The sequence below is a fragment of the Gopherus flavomarginatus genome, chromosome 2 (genome assembly GCF_025201925.1).
Source record: "Gopherus flavomarginatus isolate rGopFla2 chromosome 2, rGopFla2.mat.asm, whole genome shotgun sequence".
Classification (NCBI taxonomy): domain Eukaryota; kingdom Metazoa; phylum Chordata; order Testudines; family Testudinidae; genus Gopherus; species Gopherus flavomarginatus.
The window spans coordinates 129,024,907-129,050,034 of NC_066618.1; the positions used below are offsets into that span (position 1 = coordinate 129,024,907).

The 25,128-nt window shown below is 40.1% G+C and overlaps 1 protein-coding gene across 3 annotated transcripts in view; it reads right to left on the reverse strand.

The window, feature by feature from the left end:
* Positions 1-25,128, reverse strand: part of NSUN2 (NOP2/Sun RNA methyltransferase 2) — a 44,546-nt gene that overhangs the window by 10,005 nt on the left and 9,413 nt on the right. For all 3 annotated transcript variants that reach the window (XM_050938164.1, XM_050938163.1, XM_050938165.1), the window contains exons 7-15: positions 24,754-24,946; positions 20,015-20,089; positions 18,076-18,206; positions 16,120-16,193; positions 10,289-10,419; positions 9,304-9,400; positions 6,093-6,268; positions 4,736-4,828; positions 4,100-4,235 (exon numbers count right to left, since the gene is read on the reverse strand). In XM_050938164.1, coding sequence (XP_050794121.1) covers positions 4,100-4,235; positions 4,736-4,828; positions 6,093-6,268; positions 9,304-9,400; positions 10,289-10,419; positions 16,120-16,193; positions 18,076-18,206; positions 20,015-20,089; positions 24,754-24,946 — 1,106 coding nt within the window. The remainder of the gene's footprint in view (positions 1-4,099; positions 4,236-4,735; positions 4,829-6,092; positions 6,269-9,303; positions 9,401-10,288; positions 10,420-16,119; positions 16,194-18,075; positions 18,207-20,014; positions 20,090-24,753; positions 24,947-25,128) is intronic.

The window sequence follows — 25,128 nt, forward strand, 5'->3', positions numbered from 1 at the left end:
AGAGGGGTAAGCATAAAGCAGACCCTGAGTCCATGGAATCAGAAACATATGTTCTAAAGAACTCAGGTTCTGTCCCCACTTTGAGCAGAAAGACGTGTATTTCTTGTGGTTGGTGAGAATAAATCTATCTGGGGTATGCCCCATTGACCAAACACAAACTTAATGACAGAGTCCTTTACAGTCCTTTTGCGGTTCATCAAAAAATTCCTGCTTAGACAGTCTACCAATAAACTGTGACGAGATGCCAGATGAACAGCAGATATTGTTAAGTTGTGCCAAGTAATACATAAGTTCCATAAAAGGACTGCTTCCCTGGCTCTGCCCTACTTATTCACATGAAATACTGCTGCCGTATTGTCAATCATATTTCAATATGTTGACCTACAACATGAGAGAGAAAGGATCTGCATGCAAGCCGTATTGCCTGGAGGTCCAGAACATTAATAGGATGTCAGGTAATGCAATGAGACCACTGATGCTGAAATGAGACCTCTAAAATAACACTGATCCATCTGTGACAATCAACCTTGCAGGAAGTGATGGAGAGAAAGGAATGCCTTTGCAAACTTGCTGCTGATCCTTCCACCAACTGAGGGAATCTGCAGCTTCATATCTATACTCTGAACTCCAAGGAGATAAATTGTTTTTAGCCACTCCTGAAGATGCAGCCTTGCAAATGGACTTACCAGAGTGCATGAGGCCATATGACCCAACAGGCAAAAAGGCTTGTTCTGTCTGAGCGTTGTTCTGTAGCTGATTGATCAGTTCCAACACATTGTTGAACCTGGTGTGACTGCAATCGCACAGTCTATCAGGGCCCCAATAAATTCTATTCTTTGAGACAGCCACGTGAGACAGGCCCTTGTTTATTCTCATGTACTGAATGCTGTCTGATACTTGTCACGGAGAAGAAACCTGAACTAACCAGCCACTGATATACAGGTAAACCAAGATATTCCTTCAACTTAAATGCACTACAATTACAGCCAGCCACTTAATAAAAGTCCCTGGGGCCATCAGCAAGCCAAAAGGCAGCCCCCTGCATTGGTAATGCATACTGCCGACTACAAAACACACGTATTTCTAATGTGTTAGGTGAATTGAGAGCTGCAAACCAATCAAGAGGATCCAGGATGGGCAGAAAGGAAGGGAGGGCTACCATCTGTAACTTGAACTGACGCACACAGGAATTTAGATTTCTCAAGCCTAATGTCAAATGCGAGCCTCTCGATTTCTTGGGAATCGGAAAATATTGCGCATAGAAGCCTTTTGCCCAATGCTCACCAGGGAATGTCCTTGACAGGTCCTAGAGTCAGAAGCAACTGAACCCCTTGCTAAAGTAGACTCTTCAGGGAGAGGGACAGGAGGTTGTGGCTACTGGACTAACTTTTTGAATTATTTCCAGCATCCAAAACGGAAAATATTCAAACTCAACTGAAGGAACCAATACCACTTTTTTCACCTTTTTACAAGTTGCAGGCAGTGATGCTGGTGTTTGCCATTGTAACTGTGACAATCTTGTTTATGGGAAAAGCAAGCCCCTCAGATTAGGACACACATAAAATGTCCAATAATTTATGTCCCTTATCTTGGATAGGCTGAAATGGCATTCCAAGTATCATTGCCATTTACCAAAGTTTAATTTATAATTCTAGTAAAGTCAAAGGTGATGAATCAGCTTTATCTGCTAATGAAGGGGATGTGTATGTGAGGATATCATCAATAGCCTTATGCTAAGTAACGTCATTAGTGAGAAGCCACTGCAGCTAAAAAGCAGAGACCCCGAACTGCTGACATAATTACTGATACTGAAACACAGATAGAGCCTGAGTTGAAGGCAACCTGTCTCTGGAAGCAGATGTTGGAGAGAGTGTCTGGTGGTGTGTTGATAGGACTACAGGGGCCAATAAGATCAAGAACTTTGACCACATAGATGAAAAAAATGTGGCTGGGGTTAGATATTAGGCAGAGGAAACTGGCTTAACTTACTTTAGTTTGCCTTCAACCCTAGTCTGTATCCTCACATTCTATGGATCATAGCTCGGCAACCTTGATGAAGGTGAGGCATCCTCACTATCAGAAGACGATGACAGCACAGCTTCATCTTGCTGTTGAGGGGCAGATCCCACAGGACTCCCAAGCAATAACCCCAATGGTCCTGATGTGGACAGCAATGGAGGCTCAAAGGGCAGTCACAGCCAGATCCCCTCATGCTGTGTACAACAGCACTTTGCTGCTCTGCTGGGGACAGATCCAATACCAAGGTTTTAGACCTAGATACAGCTGGTACAGATGGCAGCAGCAGCCTTGGCACCTTAAAGCACTGCCATGAATGAGCTGGCCCTAAAGCTAACAGCTCTGACTGTGTTGCAGCTGAAGGAAGCGGGGCTGAGGAGCGCAGTGCCACTGCTAAGAGAAACAGGCATCACCAGCCCCAAGATCTCAGAGGCTCTCTTTGAGACCTGAAGGGACTTGAGGTAATTTTAGAAGCAATCTGTGAAGAGCAAGAAAGAGTAATCTCTCTTTTGTTTTTTGAAGCAGTTTTAGTAGAGGACTGAGCCTTACGCTACTTCTGGTAATAGGGTTTTTCTGCTATCTGCCCCATCAGAGGCTGAGGTAACAGTGACCCTTTGAGGCTCAGGCCATGACAGGAACACTTTCAGTTGACAATTGTTAAAGACTGGGAAGATCCTATCTCCCTTCAGGGTCTGAAATAGGTTACACTGATTATTCTAACAGAGGACATTTTAGCCTGTTTTCTTTGAATTTAGCAGACCTTTTCATAAGGGACTTACAATCCCTACATTTTCCTTAACAAGTTCATCAGCTAGGCAGTAAAGATAATTAGAGTACAGTACTGTCATTAAGGGGCACAGCAGCCCCACATGACAAACACAACTTAAAACCTAGGGAGTTTTGAGCAGACAGGAAATTTCCCCACTGGGAAAAACAAAGAACAAATAAACTAAAAACCTATGAGGCAACATACCCTAACTACCAATAGCTAACTAACTAATACACGAGCAGACGAGATGGGACACTATCAACTGGTTCTAACCATCAAGGACAGTGAAAGGAAATGAATGGTTGGTTGCTCTGCCCTCTTTTATCCCCTCAAGTAGGGTTGCCAACTGTCTAATCACACAGACCCAACACCCTTGCCCTGCCCCATTCACTTCATCCCTCCTCCTTCCGTTGCTCACTTTCCCCTACCCTCACTCACTTTCACTGGGCAGAGGGTTAGGGTGCAGGCTCTGGACTGGGGCCAAGGGGTTCAGAGTGAGGGAGGGGGCTCCAGGCTGAGCCTGGGGCAGAGCTGCAAGAAGGGGTTCAAGCTCTGGGAGGGAGTTTGGGTGCTGGAGGGGGCTATGGGCTGGGGTGCAGGCTCCAGGAGGGAGCTAAGGGCTGGAATGTGGAGGGAGTGAGGGGTGTGGGTTCCAGCCAGGCAGCACAGCAGAGCTAAGGCAGGCTCCCTGCCTACCCTGACCATGTGTTGCTCCCAGAAGTGGCTGGCATGTCTCTGTGGCCCCAGTCTTTGCAGGGTGCAGGTATGAACAACAGACACTGCTGATCAAAGTGTTCCAATCTTTGGCGCATAGAGCACACGTGTACTTGATGTGGAACACATATAGACAAGCACTCACAGTAGTAGTTCTGGCTTCAAAGGATCGTAGTTTTTCCAACAAAAGAAGTTTTGTTAGAGAAGTTCCCAACCAGCTCTACTCCACTGTTACAAATCCCAGGTCATAAGAATAAAATGTATCTATACAAATTCTATTGTGTGGTCCTTTCCACTTATTTTTTTTTCATTATGCACAGTGGCACCATCTTCACTTTAAAGAATTCCCTTCCTCCATCTTGTAGAATATTACTTCCAGTCGTGGAGGAGACTGGGTACCAAAAATTCAGACAGACACTCACTTCCTTGACAATAAGGCAAGAGGAAACAAAACACACCCATTTAGACTAAGTAAAGGTCCCAGCAGCAGATAGCTTCTGTAGACATACATTAGGTTCTGGAGGGATACACAAACAAGTATCCACACACTGACTGCCTATGGGCCCCTTGCCGAAAAATCTAAAAAAATATGACTCATACCTTCATTCTCTCACTGTTGTTCAGCAGTACGTTTCTTAGCTCCTTAGAAACCATGTATAGCTGCCTCTTTTTTCCTTCTTGAGTTCGCGTTAGTAAATTCATCTTGGGGAACGAAGGATCCAATGCATAAAACTTCCTGTGGTCATAATATTTATGTTTTGTTTGCCCAAGTTCAGGATTGAGTAAATGACAATTTATTGACTACCCTATTCCCCACAATCCCCTCCCAACTCAGCCACTCAATAGATAGTTTGGCTTCAGAATACATAAGGTTAATCCATGCACTCCACAGAATCAAAACATTTTAGAAAATTCACAGAGAAAAAAAATACATTTTAAAAATAAAGTTCAGTTGAAAATTTGCATGCTGAATGCCTTACCTGCATTCTGAATATATTTCTAAGCTTAACTCAATTTTCATTCTTACTTGGCTATTTCCATTTAAAAGGAAGAGTTATACTTTTGAGTATGTTCACGTCATCTTAAAATTAAGGAAGCTTGCTTTATGAATGAGCAATAATCCAGATTCCCCCGCTCCCCCCAAAGATTTATACTAGACCAATTCACCTGTGGAACTGATCATGAATTACTTTTGAAATCTTTATTACAGAATAAAAGAACAGAATTTCTCCTTACTGGATGGGTGGAAATAATGGATCGTCTTCAGACAGGAACACAAATGGATCTTCTTTAAATCCAAACAGCTTCATTTTCTTACATGGTGGTGGTCTAGAAGTAAATTCATGTAAATACTTTGTTAAACATTGCAGATTTACTCATTAGTCAATGCTTGTTCTGCAAATAGTAACAAACGTACAAAACCAGGCATTGACATTTTCCCATACTTCACCTAGCATTCAATACTATTCTACAATTTTAACCACTGAAAACTCAGATGGAGCTGGCAGAAGAGAAATCTGTGGCAGCTGAAAGATGAGCAGAGGCTTATGGAGGGAGCAATTGTGAAGCATGCTCAGAAGTTTTCTCAGACACAAATGGGAAGGCAGGTGGGATATAAGCAAAGAGAAGAGGGTCAGGAGCAGCAACAGCTCAACTCTTGAAAGTAGTACTGCCCTCCTCAGTAGGGAAGTGAGAAATAATGGACTCTGGAGGAGCCAGAAGAGTCAACTGTTTCCATACTGCTATGACAGGAGATTGATGTAAGAAGCAGATAGTGCAGATAGAAGGTTGATGTAGTGTGAGTGAAAATCAAGCACTGAAGTGTGTTAGATGTGATGTAAACTTTTGCTTGAACAGCTGGTACACTGAAATGAAGGATTTAAAATATCCATGAAATGTTTTTGAAGGTATAAATAAAATCTATGATTGCATAAAACACCGTTACCTTAATATAAGCAATATAGAGTTGGGTGCTCTCATTTTTTACCTATCCATAGTCAGTCTCATCACTTCACTACTGAAACCCTTTTCTCCTCCTCACTCTTATGCTTTCTTCCATGGTGCCTTCTATGCCTGAAACGCCATTCCTATCCCAGTGTACCACAGACTGACTCTCTTAGGTTCCTCTTTTAAACTCATTTCTAAAAATGCTCACAAAAACCGAGCCATGTCTCCAAAAAGCATCATCACTCCACTATTAAAAAGGCATCCTAAGTCAGCACCCTTCCCTCTGGGCTGCCCAGTTGTTCAGACCAGTTTTTTGAGTATTCAGAGAGTAAGATAATCAAGACTGGAACTGCATCCTCCACCGAGTCTGTACAGCAAACACACACACTGTCAGCAATATGTTTGCAAGCTCTTTAAATGTCTTTAGCACCAACCTAAGGAAAGGGCAAGGGAAAAGGGCAAAATTAAAGTAAATGATCATGTTATGGAAAGTGCAGTGTGTATTCTATTATGTCCACTTTTTAAAATTAGACATACAATTTAAGAACTGAACAGAACTGCAGTTCTCCACCAAGCATGAGACTGTTGTGTTAGACATTCAGTTAGGAAGCAAGGACAAGACAGATCCTTAAATGTAGTCTCTTACCCACATACTCCATCTTTCTTGCTTTGCTCACTCTCTGCATTCAGCAAGTGTTGAGTTTCCTTAGTCTCTTCATCCTCAGCATCTGGTGGTTCTTTAATAATCTCTACAGAGCCATCTTCTGCAGCAGCTGCACTCACTGAAATTTCTCCTGTTCTCTGTGATAACTTGCGCTGAAACTGTTCCAGATTATTATGAAGAAAAAGTTAGATACAATTGTTATAACAAAATGCCTACATTATCCCTAAAATGAACATATGCTCAGCTCTCACTAACATTCACATAAAAGTTAATTGTATACATCACGGATAAAGTAGCTCCCCAAAGGTCACACTACCATCCATTCAAAGATACATGTACTATATTTGGTCTCTATGCACCCCATTACAGCAGAGCAAGAACTCTGCTATAGTTAAGGTTAAGATCAGCTTTCCATTGAAACCTCAACTTTCCTAAGTCCTCTAAAGTCTACCAAGTTGTTCACGCCATTTATTAAGTTGTTGGGGTGTGTCTCTGTTTTGAGAAATGTAATCTGAGTACAGAAGGCACTGAAATTTTTTCTGGAAAACATTTTTTTCCCCCGAGAATATGCTTAGGGGGAGGGGAATGGCAACTAGGGGTGCAAGAGTAGGTGGCAATAGGGGAAGAGGGCTTTGGGTCTCCATTAAGGGATGGGAAGAGGGATGGGGGGGAGGGGACCTCTGGTAAAGTGGAGGGGTTAGGAATTAAGTTAAGTTAAGTGGAATGGGAGAACACAGGAATGGTTGGAAAATATCAGGAATAGCAGAAACTGGAAGGTAGGCATGTCAGTCCTCAATTCTCCCCGTTGGTGTGCATGCCAGGCTATACGGAAGCCCTACCCCTCGGCAGGGGGCTGAGCCCCTCTACTTTCTCACTGTGTTTGGGGATCTAGGAAGTGGGAATGAAGGTAACAAATTAAAAGACATGAAAACCAGAAAATGAATAGTTAAAATATTCCCTGTGTGGAGGCTAGTCAATCTGCGGGGAAGTGGTACAGTTTGGAGGAGGGGCAGGCTGGTGCAGCTGGAGACTGGCGGCTGGAAAAGACTGGCTGAAGCAGATGTAGCAGTCGCAGTTGGAGGTTGGTAATAGGACTGTGGGGCCATCTCAGCATGCAGCTCAGATTATATAACCAAGGTAGTGTGCAGCCCTCGAAACTGCTGCTGCCAGGCCTGTGATATGTGCATGCAGCAGCATAGGGAATAAGACAGCGAGGAGCAACTTCTTACATATTAATGGTTTCTTCAGTGCCAACTAATGGCTTAATGGGATGGGAAGGAGTGCTGGACATTTTGATGGGGAAGGGGCAGAGGTGAAAGTAAGCCAGTGCAGGCCAGTACACCAGACTGGACTGGCTTCTGCGGCGGTCATTTAAAGGGCTTAGGGCTCCAGCTGCTGCAGGGAGCCCCAGGTCCTTTAAAGCACTGCTGGAGCTCTGGCAGCCGAGCCTGGGCGGGGATTTAAAGGGCCTGGTGCTCCTGCCGCTGCAGGGAGCCCTGGGCCCTTTAAATCCCCACCGGAGCTCCGGGCTCCCGCACTGATTTAAAGGGCCCGGAACTCCGTTGCAGCCGGAGCCCCAGGCCCTTTATTTCACCCCAGAGCTCCCAGCCGCCTCTGCAGCTGGTAGCTCTGAGGTTATTTAAAGGCTCTGGGGCTCCCAGCCACAGCTGGAGCCTCATGGCCTTTAAATCTTGAACGGCCCTACCTCTTCCAGTTGAGGCCACACCCCCGCTCAGGACTCCAGCATATTGGTAAGTCCTTTAAGTTACTTTCACCCCTGGGGAGGGGGTACATGTTGAAGGGAATGGTGAGGTGGAAGGCAGAAGGAGAGAGGAAGACACACCTGTCTTCTCTCACACACTGAAAACTATAAAACAACAATATAATAAAACTGTCAAGGTTTTGAGACAGACCATAGATGAAATTTCTCTCCCCAGCCCTGTTGCCAACTACACATGGCACATGGCAAACATTTCAAAGTACAACCATTATCTCCATTCCATTGTAACAACATGTACAGAAGGGGGGACTGAACACTGAGGAATCACATAGCAGCCTAGTGAAGAAACCACTGGACTGAAACTATTTCTAGCTCCGCTACTGGCCTGTTGGGCAAGTCACTTCACCTCATCATTCCAAGTGATTCCCATGAGGAATATTCCCCTCTAAAGGGAAGCAATGTTTTAAGTTAAAGGGACACCAACTTGAAATCTTGTCAGCTTAAAAAAAAAAAAGTTCTTTCAGTACAGTATCTGCCTTTCTATTTTACTGGGGTTTCACAATCTCATTTTCCTATTTCTAAAAGGGATTTACAAACTATGGGACCCTAAATACCTTAAGTCAGTGGTTCTCAAACTTTTGTACTGGTGACTCCTTTCACATAGCGAGCCTCTGAGTGCAACATGCTCCACCCCCCATAAATTAAAAAGGCTTTTAAGTATATTTAACACTATTATAAATGCTGGAGGCAAAGTAGGGTTTGGGGGTGGAGGTGGACAGCTTGAGACCCCCCCATGCAGTAACCTTGCAACCCTGAGGGGTCCTGACCCCCAGTTTATGAATCCTTGCCTTAGGTGCTTTTGAAAACCTGCTTCTAAATATTTTCCTTCACCTTCTTGCTGTGTGAAAGGCCCACACAAACAAAATGGAATTGACAAGCTAGCTGACTGACTACACAAAATAAACAGAAAAATAATTTTAATTTCTTTCAGTTATAGCAATCTTAGGTATTATTTTTAACAAAGAGATTCAGATATAAACGATTTTTCAGTTGATGATATACCTTTAATATATTCCCAATATGACACCTATATTTATTTATTTTACAATAATCCTATAAAGCACAATGTTTATCAGTATGAAAATTATTTATACATCTTGGAAAGGTCATTCTAGCATTGAATCAAGTTCTGGAGTTTTCATGGAATGTTTTTGGAAATAAGTTTCACACTGGAACGGCTACCACATGAATATACAACTAGAAAAAGTTAAGATTTTGTATAAATCCATACTTTGTTTCCACAAAATAAAAAAACTGAATTTTTGCAGCGTTTAAAAAAATACTTCACGAATGGGCATGAAAGACAACTACCTTTATTAACTGTGGTTTTTCCAATAATACTCTAAATAGTTTATGAAAGCTTCCAAAACATAATATATGCTGTGATCACTGCTCTTTAAAAAGGAACAATACCTTAGATTGGCGTTTATTCCATGGCATTGGCGATTTTTTTATTAATACAGCTACAAAGAAACCTCCAGTATTCTGGTGATGTGGCAATATTCTAATGCTGGAGGGAAAAAAGTACTTCATGGTCAATACCAGCAATCAGGTTTTTATGAAATACTGAAAGAAACATGCTCACACTTACTTTAGTGTAAATTAAGTATCTGTTAAAATTAGGAAGATGAAATCATCAAGTTAGAAACAGAGTCTAAATGAAATATTCTAGCATCCTATAGTGAATTGCATCAGTTGTAAAATATCCTTAGTTTAAAATGTGACTAAACTTTAGCGTTGATAAAATGAGAATGTTAAGTGCTTGATTTTTATTTATTTTTAAGATTATTCACTATGAAAGGCTTTTCTATTTGCACACAACTGGTTGTTTAACTGCACTACTATTTTAATCAAGAGATCTAACAGTAATACCTAGCCGTTACATAGCACTTTTCATGTCCTGTATACACTTGTAGTAATTCTGCTAAATTGTAAACAAAGCCCAGAATTTGTTCTTATGTTGTCACCAAGTACTACAATCTTCCTTGAAATCAACCTATAATTCTCTCAATGCCATATGTATTTTTAGGGTTCTAACCACAGTATCCAGTTACCAATGCTTATAATGAACACCACATTCTAGCCACTTAAAAGTTCAGTTCTAGATCATAATTCATTCCTAAAACTAAACTGCCACTTATAGATTCATAGATTCTAGGGTCAGAAGGGACCAATGTGATCATCTAGTCCGACCCCCTGCACAAAGCAGGCCACAGAACCCTACCCATCCACTTCTATAACAAACCTCTAACCTATGCCTGAGTTATTGAAGTCTTCAAACTGTAGTTTGAAGACCTCAAGCTGCAGAGAATCCACTTACCGCAACGTGTCTTCCTAACGCCATAAAAGCTAAACCTCAAAATTTCCTATCACTTTAAACCACTCTAGGAAAACTTACCAACGCTCCAGGTTCATTACTTTTAGTTTTTCTTCATCTTTTATTGGGAACATGGTGGGCCGAATTTGGGTTTGCCTGTTAGAAGGTACGTCCTTCCAGGCTTCAAACCACTGTCCATCTTTTAGCATTACCTGCATGGGTAAATGAGACAATGTCATTTCAGCCTGCAGTTTTGCATCCCATAACAATACGGTGACTGGTGTCCAGTTTTGGAACAGAACACTCAGTCAAAAAAGGATCCTGGCAGCTCCAGTTAGCACTGCTGACCGTGCCATTGACTGTCCAGTTGGCAGCACCCCTGCGCCGCACAGTGGGGCTGGCAGACTCCCTGCTAGCCTCTGTGCCATGCGGCTCCTGGGTTGGGAAGAAGCCAGCATGTCCAGCTCCTATCCTTAGGGGCAGCCAGCGCGGTCCATGTGCTTCCCCGCCTGCAGCTCCTACTGTCTGGGTCACAGCAGGGGAGAAACTAGCGCAAGTGTGACTTGCGAGCGCTCAGCATGCGGCTGTTGAGGGGTCACATGGCATGTCCTTCTCCCACTGCTGCCCGGACCCTTTCTCCTCGCGTGCCTTGTGTGGCTAGGCTTGAGCTGCGGTGCAGGCACTGTGGCAAATCGCGGTCTTGTCTGTTTCCCTATTGCTGGCACCCAGGAGTTTGAGGTGTGCGTATCCCTGTCTCCGAATGCTGGGCTACACTCCCATCCCCCTTCACTGCATCCCTCCCCATTCTAACCCTCCTGCACCGCCATTCCCAGTCATTCATCCCTCCCCATCCCAGCCTCCACACACCCCCATCACCCCGTCATTGCATACCAAACCCCGCCCCCCTCACTGCCTCCCTCCCCATCCCGTCCTGCCACCCACAACTAACCATCCCAGTCCTGTAACCCTTACAGCAGTCTCCAACCCATCCTCTCCAGCTCCCAGAGCCACCACCCCATGTCCTTCACTCCCCAGAGCCCTATACACCATTCACCTCCATACACCACTGCACTCCCATTATGTCCCTATATACCCTTGTGCCCCCCACATTCTCATGCACCCATAGCCTTCTGCTTCCCCCTGCATCCCTATCCACCCCACATACCCCCTCACACCTCCTCCTCTCTTCTCCACTGCCCCCCTCTCACCCTTACTCTGCTCTCGTCCTTAGCCTCTTTCCCTTCCAATCCTCTCTCTTCCATCCCCACCCCACCCCTATCTTTTCCCCTCCAGCCCACTCTCCTTCCTTCCCAGCTGGGTGATTTAGGCAGCCCCTGGAAAAGTGTATGAAAACGTATATCTGTGTAAGCCAGTGTGTGCATGCATGCATTGTATGTGTGTAAGACTGTGTGTCTTTTTGTAGAGAGCTACGTATATTGCCACATGTGTATATACCTGTGTGAATAAAATTTGCAGCTTAACTCTGACTTTTATTCCTTTTACTGGCTTTTGCAAAAAAACTGATGACATAAAATGTGAATTCATTTCATAACAAGTTTTTAAAAGAGAAGGGAACTCTAAAAAAAGTATTATTTCTTAAAAATGAATGTTGACTAATAATTGCAGAAGAGCCAATGTATCATACATTTCTCCCTACCGTTGCCTACCTACATTATAAACTCATTGTTGCAGACTATAGCTTTTTATGTGTATGGCCAGCATCTACCACTCTGGAGCCCTCAACTTAGCTGGGGGTTTCTAGGCACTAAGCAACAACTGTAATAATTAAATAACGTGGAAATATATGTTTTAATGCATGCTAGATGCGTACACATGAATACACGTGTGTATCTGCATGTAGGTGTGGGAGTCAGTTTCTACAGATTTATTTATATAGGTATCTGGACAGGTGTGTATTTCTGTTGTTGTGCTCTATGGATTTGTATTTCAGTTTCAGGCCTTTAATGGACCCATTGTAGCTATGATAATACGTGGACCTAATTCCATACATAAAATTAAAATAAGTTTAGTGAACTAAAAACATGGAGCTGGTTATGAAGAATGGGAAGAGGGGAGGGAAAGAACCATGACCACCTTTGTGAAATTTCATTTTTTTTTTAAATTTCCCTTTTTGACTTATTTGGCTGCCAGCTCTAGCATCCTGTAACAAATAAAACCTGAAATTAATACATTTGTCAAAACAATAAATGTGTCTGTTTGGGTCTTGCAGTGAAAATGAGCAAGAGAGGGTGGGGAAGATCAAGCAACAGAGGGAAGGGCAGGGCAAGGGTGTTCAGTTTTCTGGAATTAGAAAGTTGGCAACCCTGTGTAACAATTAAATATGGCTGTATCGAACAATTGGCACTAGTAATCTTATTTAGGAATAAAATTTGATGTTAATTTACTTGTTAACAAATACAGAAAGAACACACAAAAAAAATAAAAATAATGCAGGTTGAAAACTAACCACATCAAAAAAGGTGGGAAATTTAAAAATCTTGTAGGAACCTTAACTTGGTATTATTAGTCTGAGTATATTTATACGGGATATATTTACCAAAAAAAAAAATCGTTACATATGTGCAAGGATATCAAGTAAACATTTTTGTCAGAATGGTAACATTTTCCTGACTTGTATGATTAATTTAATCTCTTATCACATTAATATATGTTTAAGACAAAAAAGGAGTAGCTCGAGTCTGCTGAATTAACTGCATACTTCCACATTTGGACAATATCAAAAGTACATAGTTGTGGAACTCCAATGAAGCAACAGCATGAAACCACAACTGCTCTCACAATACTTATAGTTTTATGTTACTCTTATTATCACATAAAACATAATAATAAGGGTTTTTGTACTAAATTTCAGTCACTTATACTTTGAATTGTCAAGACTAGCACATGAAGTTGCAACTTCTAAAATTCAGCCATTTTTTAATTAGCCTTGTACAAAACCTGTTTTTCTTGAAAATGTACTTTATATAAATTACTGAACTCAATGCAGGGGTAATCTGGTGAAATTCTATAGAGTGTTATACAAGTAGTCAGACTGGATTGATCTATTGGTCCGTTCCAGTCTTAAAATCTATGGAAAACATACACCACAACAGGTTCTCATTCTCTGGTTCACAACCCATGGACATGATGAGGTCTCCTTCAGCATGATGTTCTGGCATACAGTCAGAAAGGAAACAGTCATGGAAGTACCAAGGAAAGCCTATATACCTTAGCAGAAAAAGCATAAGGTGACCTCTGCTGAATTTCACAACTTTGACCTGAGAGAGTTCCATCCATACTGGTGAGTTGGAATTGTAATGGGCATCTTTGAATAAGATATGTTCTCCCCCACATCATGACCAGCTAACTTAAAAGCCCCCATAAAGACTGCAGTATTAAAGGAAGCTAGTTATACCTTTGGACAAACCTGAGCATTAAAAGTTTCAGTGGTGAAGATTTATTTGAGAAAATTATGTGCAATGAAAACCAGGAATTTAAAATGAATCTTTACTGCTGTTTTCACCATCCACAAATGCACTAAAATAAGGCTTAACGTACATTCTCAAGTAGAAGACATGAGTTCGAGACAAGTAAATCTGCCAGAATTTCTCTGCATAGTGTTCGTGCATTATTTTGAATATACATCTTAACATTATGGAGAAGATTTCTATCCTGAGATCAATTTTTAGCATAAACATACACAGAAATGCAGTACATCAATTAATATTCTTTCTGGATATTTTCCATCTTGACTCAAGCAGTCAACCCTATCTTTTTGCTTACTTAAAAAGTAAAGTATGAATCCCACTCAAGGAAAAGCAAAATCTTGTCACTTTGTGCTTTGCTATTTGCATACAACTATGGATGCTACTTGAACCCCTTTTCATTTATGGTCAAGCTGGAGATACAACTTAAAACAACTGGAATCACGCTCTCAAACCACCATTCGATCCATAAATACATTTCACTTGCTAGGATCCTCTAAGGTAAATACTAAAGCAAGATTTGTTTGTTTTATAAATTTGGCATCCTATGTCACCTGTTTTCTTTTAGCTTCACCTCTACTTGCAGGTAAGTCTATTTTGCAAATGACTCTGCAGACAGATTCTATTTCATGGCGAAGCTTCGAAAAGTGCATACTTACATTTTAAATGCAAAACACAAGATTCCAAATTGTATATGCCATTAATCATTTTGCATTTACTACACAGGTACACATTTTAAGGCTCAGCCTTCCATGTCAGAAGGAACCTTCTAAGTTTGCTTTCTGCTGAAAGAATACAGGCAATCCTTGGATCTAAGAAACAACTGGCTCCTGAAAATTACATCATAAGTAGAAAGTCGTAACTCGGAACCGCAATTCACTCTATTGCGGGACCAAGCATCGTAAAGTCGAAACCAACTGTTGTAAGTCAGCTCAGGGTGCCAATTCAGAAACGTTGTAAGTGCCGTTTGTCGTAAGTCAAACATTGTAAAGTCGAGGACTACCTGTATTTCAATAAGTCTGAAGGACTTGTCCACTTCTTGACCCTTTTTCCCAAGCATCCAGCTCAGCTACAGAGCCTCAGGGACGGATGACTGGCTGGAGCATCCCAGCAGCTAAAAAAGGACGGGAAAGAAGCCAGGTGGCTTCCTCTTGTGACAGATTATAACTTATCATGCCTAAAGATAAGGCATGTGGATCTGACAGGATTATCAACAAAATGGGAGATAGAACTGCCTGAAATGATGAAGTAAAAGCAAAATTAAGAAACACGATGGTGATTTTTCCCCCCAGTAGACTGCATTAGTGAAGCCTCAAAGAGTTGTAGAGTGTACTCTAGCTGGGGAGGATTAAAAACCTTGGTGGCATATTTATTACTATCATTTAACTTCTTCCAGTTATTAGCTTAGGTTAATACCTCAATTTTAGAACTCTCTAAGTTCCTGCCTGATTTTACACTCAAAGCTGTAAGGTCTGAAGCCTTTTTCTGCAGTAAAAGCAGCAGCAAGAGTGAGAAACAGCAAACAAGAGCTAAAATGCAGAGAGTCATTCTCCCCTTCCATCTAAATTGCATCAAAACAACGTAATACCAGGCTGTTAGACAAGCACTCTCGTCCTAATAGTGCTCACCATCTCCAGATAAAAAAAACAGAGTGTAAGACGTTTAAAGAAAACTTTGTTTGATATTCTGTCTGGCAAGGAACCACTTAACAGTTGTGACTGTGAAATCTATACTTCTCTATTGTTTGCCCTTTATGGTCCCTACTTCTCTACTGTTTAATCTGTATGGTCTCTGTCTGATTCTCTGTTGCACAACTAATTTCAAAAGATTTAAATGAACTAAGATGGTGGGGTTTAACTGGTTCAAGAATTGTTTCATAATCTGCTAGGATTGGTTAAAGAATGGTTTCACAATGTTAAAAACACTGTTTTGTAGTACTTTAGTTTAAAATTACTGGTTAAGGTATAGGTAGGTAGGACCCAAGTTTTAATTATATAGAGTGGGGTCCAAAGGGAAGTTCTTTGGAACCTGACTCCAGGACACAGCCCAAGATCAGAGCTGTCAGACCTCAACGACCTGACATGCAGAAACAAGAGCCCCAGACAATCTAATCTTGACTGGCCATCACGAAAAGTTCATCTGCCTTATTGGGAGCGGTAAGCACTGTATGCTTAGCGTGTGTATTCTGTTTTGGTAACTGTTAATAAATAGGATATTACTGTGTAAGACTGTTAAAAGGCCCCGCAGAGCCCTGAGTCCACTGAGGAGTAGAGCCCAGAGTCCACAGAGGGGTAAAGTTGGGTTCCATACTTCCAAAGTACCCAAAAAGAGGGTAGGAGGCTGAGAGTCCTAAATTGTGCAGGTAACAAAGCATGCATCAAGACTGGGACTATGGTATATATCGTTACAGAAGTATCTTCCCAATACCTTCCACTGTGTAATCCCTGGCATCCACTTCAAGCCTGGCAACTCAGAAGAGACATCAGCAAGTTCTAAGGCACCTAGAAAGCCAAATATGCAAAAGCAAGTAAGTGTTCTTGAAAATATAAACTTCAGGGCATTTGTTTAGAGGTGTACTTCTATGTAACCTTTCAAAACATGGTTTTCTATAAAATTACACCATGTTGGGTAAGACAGAGATACTTATTTTGTAATACATTTTGTACTTCAAGGTAACAAACAAGATATGAAATTACACATCATTATGAACAGATTGTTAAAAGTCCAATAAGAACTTTAATGAAGTTTGACAACAGATGAAAGTAAAGGATAAAAAGACAATGCTACATAACACTGGCTGTTGAAAATGACTTTATAATGCTCATTTTCAACCCTGATAGATATAAAGTCTGATGCCTCATAACCTAACAGTCCCTCAACAAAAGACTATTTCCAGTATTTAACTCATTACTTGGTAAAATGCTTCAAGATGCCCTGAACATGAACAAAAGTACATTTTCTACTATTCCTTTAAGTATACTTGAATCATTACCCATTTAAAAAAAAATCTCACACTACTGTTTTTATTATTATTAAATTGTTGTAACTCAGGATGGCTATAAATGAAAGAGCAGAGAGATCTTTTTCTTTACTGCTTTTTAGTTTACTTGCTTTGTGCATTTTATAGTACTTTTGTCAGTTTATTCCCCTTTGTCAACCAAGCAGTCATCTCTCTTATTTGCACAGGTATTCCACACGATAAAAAGGTAAAAATCTTAAAGAAAAACATAATTGTAAACTCCCCAGATTGGCACGGGATGTCATTTTTTGAAGCTGATTCAATTTGAAGTTAGTCACAAATGTTAAAAGGACTTCATGTACAGTAAAACACCTTGATTTGAGCTTCAGTAAAGACAGACGTTCAAAACCACTGGAAATAATTTGCAAGTGCGCAGTTAGCTGATTCAGTCAGAAAATAAAGGTTTGCTTGGGGTGCGTCTAGTGTGGATAATAACATAAGTTATAAAAAACTTCATGTGAAAGTCTAGAAATACCTTTAACAGATGGGATGAAACTGAGGTGGGATAAAAACCAGAGATGTTAAGTGATTTAGTCAAGGACACAAAGGATGTCAGCAGACTCAGGAATAGAATCCAGACCTCATAACTCTCAGTCCCCAGGCAGAAACCACTAGAACACAGTTGTCCATGAGCTAGTGTCATCCCCTAATATTTGGTAACATCCCTCAAACAGGCCTAGGCTACTTACTAATAACTACTGCTGCATCTGATCCTCCTCCCACCCTGGCGGTGGTGGAAAATATGGGGTGAAAATTACTTTCCTTACAACTTTTCTGTTTAAGCAAGCTACTGTCCCAATTCTGCTCTCTTTCACAGCAGACTGAGACACCGCTGCCAACTGTGCTCTCTACTGCTGAGCTTCACTTGGCCACAAGACAATATTGGTTCCACCCACCAAAAGCAGACAGTGGCATCCAACTTTAAGGTGGGGCTCTATTTGGAGACTTGGTTATTGTAAAATGGCACATTCTTACTCACAGTTGTGCTCCATGTATGCTTGCTACAGTGACAAAAAATAAATGTTTACTACTTTTTACCGAGGCAGCACAGCTGAATCTGAATGGGTCTTTGGTACATCATTTAAAGAACTGTTTTAAGATCCAACAGCTATAGCTATAAAATCTACCAATTCTGATAAGGTGTTGCAGGAGACCTCATTTGGTCTAGAGAACTTTTATTACAACTGTTGATATAACACGAGAAAATAAGGCAGCTTCCCTCCCATTCGCCCACTGGGAGTTTCTCATCTATACTGCACTCATCCCTGGAATTCTAATCTGCACATCTCCCCCATTATTGTGAACCAATAAGATTTTAATGTATTGTTCAGTAAATATTTAGACAAGATATCTCATTTTCTCACCTTCACTTTTTTCCAGCAGGGATGCAATCACAGCTTCATTTTCAACAGGATTCAGTGAACATGTTGAATAGACCATCCTACCTCCTTCTGCCAGTTGTTCTACACCACGAGTTGCAATCCTTAACTGCAATCTAAAAGAAAAAAAAGTGTTTGTCTAAACCATTCAGGGACCAGCAAGACTCTCATTATCCCTTGTACAAAACACCCTGTTACAGGTGAAGCTTTACTTTAAACCTCAGGGAAAACTTCATTACAGACACTCTAGCTATATTAAAACAGGACACACAACGTTTAAACACAGAGCTTAACTTCCTCATGCCTCTGTTGAATATGCCTATTACCAAAGTATCTGAATGTAGGCAATTTATCTTGGACACTATCCCTCTCTGGCACAGGAATTCTAGCATTAAAATCAATACTACGAGAAGCACTGCCAGTAGAACACAGTTTGGTTAGTGTTGTTCTAAAAAGACATATCACACAATATAATAACTTGGACGGCAGTGTGTATCCACAATACAACTCTGCCCTTAAAATAAACCCTGTAAACTAATTTATTTCAACTAATAGAATACTACTGTTTCAAATACACTTTCTTAGGTATACTAAACACTGTTAAATTGTAAAGAACTTAGTCAATTAAGCTATTTTCCCAAAAACCTCACCAAAAAATTTCTATGGATTGCAACAATTTGCAGTGTTGTAAAGCAGCATGTATAAATCTGTACAACAAAAAGGTAGTACAATGTTTACATATCAAACCATATCTAAATTGAGAGGTTTAGTAAAATTAATTAATTTTAGGTTTTAAAATAAGATTTTAGAAATCTTATTTTTCTTAAAAAAAATCAATTTACAAAAATGTGATTAACTTAATTCCAGGATTCACATAAACCCTCTACCACCAAACTACAGTGTTAAACTAACAACCATGTTTGATGCATTACAATAGCCAAGAACCCAAGTTGTTTATTTGTAAAACAAGGTCAGGGCCAATCTTCTATTCGTATTCACCAGAGATAACAATATAGCGATTTCATCAATATTCATATTTTATTTTACATTAGACTTTTGGTGTACAAAGTGGACACTGCCATTTTAGGCTATCACGGTCTTCCCCAAAGCTCATGCCACCCACCTCCTATCCAACTAGTTGGCTCACAACCATTACTGTGCCCTCACTGCTAGCAACCTCCTCCCAATGGATTCCCTGCCTTTGCATTAGTTATTTGTAGGGCCCTACCAATTCATTTTGGTCAATTTCACAGTTATACGATTTTTAAAAGTCAATTTCAGTTTCAGAGATTTACATCTGAAATTGCACCGTGTTGTAAATGTGGGGGTCACCACCCAAAAGCAGAGTGTAGAGCATTGCAAAGCTAGTGTCTGTGGTGGTGGTGGTGGTGGTCATTGCAGGATTGCCACCATTACTTCTGTGTTGCTGCTGGCAGGGACACTGCCTTCAGAGCCCAGCACAGTCATGGAAGTTCCTGGGGGTCTGATCCAGCCCCAGAGTGGCCCCTGCAGGGGAAGAAGTCTCATCCCTCCCTAGCCCCACCAGGACTAGCAGCTGGAGTACAGTGCACAGTAGAAATCCCCTGCTGGGGCATCCACAGTCCTGCCCCTCCCTTATAATAGCCAGATATCACAAGGGAGATCAGATTTCACAGTTCACTATGTGTTTTTCATGGTTGTGAATTTGCAAGGGCTCTAGTTATTTTGGTATTCATAAAAACCAAAAATAGGGATGCTACCCTATTCTTAATGTAGGCTGATCCCATATTTGAATGTTTATTCCCTTCTCAGAAGAAAGTACAAGGAAATTAGCTGTTTGTGGGGGAAGGGAAAGGTGGCAACACTTCATAATTTCTATTTGTAAACTGTTACATTGATGACATTTTCTGCAAACATATACAAGAATTATAATATGCACTTTTACCCATGTAGCTGTAAGCTATTTTGTGTTGTCCATTTTTTCCACACATCAATGTTTTTTCTCATGGTTCCATCTCCACTGTAATAGAAGTTTATATGTTAATTCACAAATAAAAGATTTTTATGATCTACATTTAACTCTATGCTAAAAAATAAGTAAATCCAAAAATGGTGTTTTAACTCATGAGGAGACAACCCATTTTGATACTAACCACAGGGGATTCATCTTAAGAGGATGCTAAACCCCCCAGCAGATCCTGTCTCAGCCTCTAATACCAGCCAACTGTGAGATAAGGGAGCAATAATCTGTCTCAATTATCACCCAGAATTCCCACTAAAAACTGGAACAGTGTGTTTGGTAGTAATCAAGTTAGACATAGATTCCTCCCTTTTCTAATTATTTCTTTAGGGATTAAAGGCAGTCAAAAGATTAATTATTCCACTATTTTCTTTTTACAGCAAAAAAAAATCATCATTTTTTAAAAAACAAATTAAGTTTTCAAAGTTAATAAACAAAACACGGTACAACAAAGAAACCACCACCAAATCATTAAACAAGTACTTTCTTCACTGTTATTGCAATAGTGCCCAGTCAGGATCACAAACCCATTTTTGCTAGGCACTGAACACAGGAATTCCAATCCTGAACTGAAAAATTTACTATCTAGTTTGATTCATATGCTGCTAGATATCATCTTACCCCAGTTACTCACTTCAACATATTCCTTGCAAGCTACCAGACCAAACAGCAGCACTCTGACTCCGACCTCTAAGTTAGGACAAACTGGATCTTCCATCTTGATCCAACTATTTAGCTCCAAAGTCTCAGAGATGATGCAACCCATCTCTAATCTGAGCAGATTTTCAGAAGACTAGTTTTACCAGTTGAGAATCAATCAATCAAGAGATGCATTCTGAAAGCCCAATAGGCGACAAAAGCTTGTAATACACCCACTGAAATTAATTTCACAGATCTAATGTGTAAAATTCCAGCCCCAAGTAAGTAAATTAAAAAACTCCCTTGACTTCAATGAAGCTAGGACTTCACTCCTTATTTTAATATAAAATAAAATGTGAGAGGAATTCAAAGAGTTAGTTAATATTTTTTGCTTAAATTAACTTATTTCAGATGTGACATTTACAAAAGTTGGAACTTCATATTGTTACATCACTAGGCTCAAGTAAATTCCTGACAAATGCTTCTTCATGACAAGTACTCTCTTCACTAAAAGAACTCCATTTTGAAGATGTATAACGAAGTTCAAAGTTAAAGAGAAAGTAAAGTTGTCATAAACAGATTGTTACGGGTTAATGTCTCTTGTACCTGTAAAGGGTTACAAGCAGGGAACTGAACACCTGACCAGACCAATCAGAAGACAAGATACTTTTAAAATTTGGGTAGAGGGAAGTTTTAGTGTGTGTTCTTTGTCCGTTGTGGGTTCTTCTCTTGGAGGGTCTGAGAGAGACCAGACATTACTACAGGCTCTCTAAGTTTCTTTTCAAATAGTGAGTAAAAACAGGCGGTTTAGGCTTTTTGATTGTTTTACTTTATTTGCAATTGTGGATCTGGCTGGTTAACTTTTATATGTGTAGTTGCTGGGAATATTTTGATTTGTATTAGTACTGGGGGGAAAGTTTCTTTCTGGTGTCTGTAAGCTATAGGACCCTGTAATATTTACATCTTGAAGTTGCAGAGATAATTCTTTACTTTTTCCTTTCTTTTATTAAAAGGTTTCTTTTTAGAGAACCTGATTGATTTTTTTTTTCTTGTCTCCCTTGTTTTATTCCAGGGGATTGGGATAACTCACCAGGACAGGTGGGGGAAACAGGAGGGGGAGAGATAGAATCTCTCTCTGTTTTCCTTGAATCTATTTGCCTCTTTGTGGAAGGGAAGGGAGATGCTTCTCTGTATGGTGATTTAGAGGTTGGATCAGTATCTCTCAGGATAGCCCAGGGAGGGAAATTCTGAGAGGGGGAAAGGTGGGGGGAATGGTTTATCTCTCCTTGTTTTAAGAGCCCAAGGGATCTGGGTTCTTGGGGTCCCCAGAGAAGGTTGGGGAGGTCAGAGTGCCCCAAAACACTATATTTTTGGGTGGTGGCAGTGCTATCAGATCTAAGCTGGTAATTAAGCTTCGAGGATTCAGGTGCTAGTATCTCATTTTCTGAACTCTAAGGTTCAGATCTGAGAAGGAATGCTATGACAAAGTTAGTACATTAAAGTGACTTGGTTTACTCAGACAAAATGGCTACTATACAGTTCTGGAAGCTGGTAATGTCAAACACTGCACTGGAAATGAGGTGTGCATTTTTCACAGTGAGGGTAATTAACCAATGGAACAGTTTATCAAGAGTCATGGTAGGTTCCTTGTAACCAAAAGTGAGAACAAATCACACAGCAGATGGTGATGTGAAAATAGTAGTCTCCATCCCAGTTCCAGTGGACAATAATCCACACAATAAGAAACAAACATCTCATCTGTTATTTTTGTTGATACTCTCAACAGAAACATCTAGGCTACTACATACAGAGTCTACACCGCCCCGCCTCCTCCCCTCCCCGCTTTTTACAACAGAACCAAAGCGCACAAGTTGCTTTAAAAGCTTTAAGATGCTGCTGTTCATACTAGAGGACTTCTTTCCAGACTAAATTAAAAAAAAAAAAGACCACTTTTTTTTTTTTAAAGATGCACAGTAATAAATATGTGAATGTTCATTAACATATGATACAGGGTAAGGGCACATAAAAAGCTGCTTTTTGTAGTACCACTGATTTTTTTCAAGTTCATTTTTAGGTGAGGAGAGCTTTAAATTGAAGCTGCTCCTGCAATTTTTCTCCTTCCCAAGCAGTCAATTAGAGTCAGCGCTACACAGGAAGGCTCTAAGCTATGGCCAGTTAGCCCCAGACACTAATTGGACAAAGAACTGCATTGAGATCCTGTTCAACAGGCCAGACTTTTCTTCTATTCCCCTCTCTCACACAGCGCTGAAGGTGCTGGGGCTTAAAGCCACTCATCTGTCTCATTCTCCATTCACTAAGCAGGATGAGAAGTATACTCATCCACCACCCTTAATGAGCACAAACGAATCCTTACTCTACAATATGCATCATCAGGAAAAATAAGAGAGTAATATAACTTGAAAGGAAAAAAGTGGCTTGAGTGCCAGCTATGAGGACACCAGAGAGAAGACAAAAGGGGAAGGGAGCAAGAGGAAGAGAGGATCAAAGGGGAGTAACAGGGACAATAAAATCCCAAAAGACAGGGAACTAACAAAAAATACATACAGAAGATTGTTCAGTCACAGAATAGGAATCCTCCCTCAGTTTTTAAGCTTCCAATCCAATTAACTATCAATTGATTTAATAATACAAAAGTAGCTAAACAACAACAGCAGCAGCAGCTCATCCTTCCCTCTGACCAAGCTATTAGAATCTTTCAGTGAGAGAGAGGGTGCTGACGCAGCAGGTAGGAGTGATCCTACTCAGAGATGATTTAAAAAAAAAAATTTGAAAACGGCACCTTCTAACTCAAAGTATTCAGAGTCATATCTGTTCACATAACTCATTAAACTAATTTTTACCTTTAAATCCAATTTACTCTTCAAGCACCAACCCAACTCTGACAGAATGATCTAGATTCTACTCTGGCTCATGCATTACCAACAGAATTCTTAAATGCACATTAACTTACTTTTGTGCAAAAATTTACACTTTGTAAAAAAAAAAAGGCAAGCTTTTAGAAAATCTACAAAAAATAAAAATATTTCCAGATTTTTTGTCTTAAAAACATTTCCATGCAGTACTTGAAAGAAACACTGCAGTGCTAGGAACCTGAAATTAGTGATCATAAACAAAAGAAAGTGATTTTACTGATTTTCATTATCCAAGAAATGCAAAAAGTAAAGAAGGGAAACTACTCTAAATTATTAAAAATGTTTCCTTTTAGTAGGCAAAGATGATGATAATATAGGGAAAATAATGTATGTATTTTTATTGACTGCATCCTTTTGAATTCCATTTAAGTTTCCCTTAACTTTTTTTTCTTGGTGATGCATGGACAAGGAAGAATTCTGACTTTCAGATTCCAAGCTAAATTTTCAGACAGTTTTGGGGGCAAGTTTTACTTGTAAAATGGGTAGATTTGATATAGAAGTGATTGAGACAATAACTAGGAATTCTATACTGACATTTTTGGAGAGAGTCGCTTCTCAGAACAGAACTGCACTTTTAAACTCTGAAAGAAATAAAGACAACTATGCTTGTACAACTTGTTTCAAATAAAAGAAATTAAGATTGATGCAGCATTTAGTAATGCCTCCTCTGCCATAGGTATTTAGACTGGTTATCTCATTTTAGATATAGTATTAGTGTACACAATTGTATTTGCTATTAACATGAATTTTGTTTCTATTAATTTCTGCAGTTTTGGAATTAAACAAAAACTAGAAGGTGTTAGATCACATAGATATGCTCCATATATACCCTGCCATTCCTGATGTAAAGGTTTAGAAGACAAACTTAGTCCATTGGCTAACGGAAGCAAAGGATAGGTTGAAGTGAGGCAAAAACAGCACTTATCTTAAGGTAGAATTCTTTATCTAATCTGATGCGAAAGGAGAAACAGCCTGTTTTGGAAATCACAGTGAATCCTGACTTTCTTTGCAGAAAGGCCGAGGGACAACAACAAAAAAGATTTCATTAAAAAGCACAATGAATATGTGTATTAAGAAGTAAATGCAATATACCTGCAGGGAACATCACATAAAATCCTATCATAGAAGAGGACCTCTTTTCTTCCATTATTGTCTATTTGTAGAGTAGGGATGCTGGAAGCATCATGATTTACCACCATGATGCAAGGACTTTTTAACCTCTTAGCCTGATGAACCAGCAAATAGCAGCGCTTGTTGTCAACATCATTAGCAATTACAAACCCCTCTGGGAACAAAATAAAATTTACAGGTTAACAGGAAGCATCAATGTTTTGCATTTATATATATTTTTGCAGAATATTTGCTGGCTAATATATCACAGTGCCCAAATATTGGCTTTACTATTCAATAATTATATATGTAAAATATAGTTTTCCTTTCATATTGCATGAATTGTTTGGAAATGAG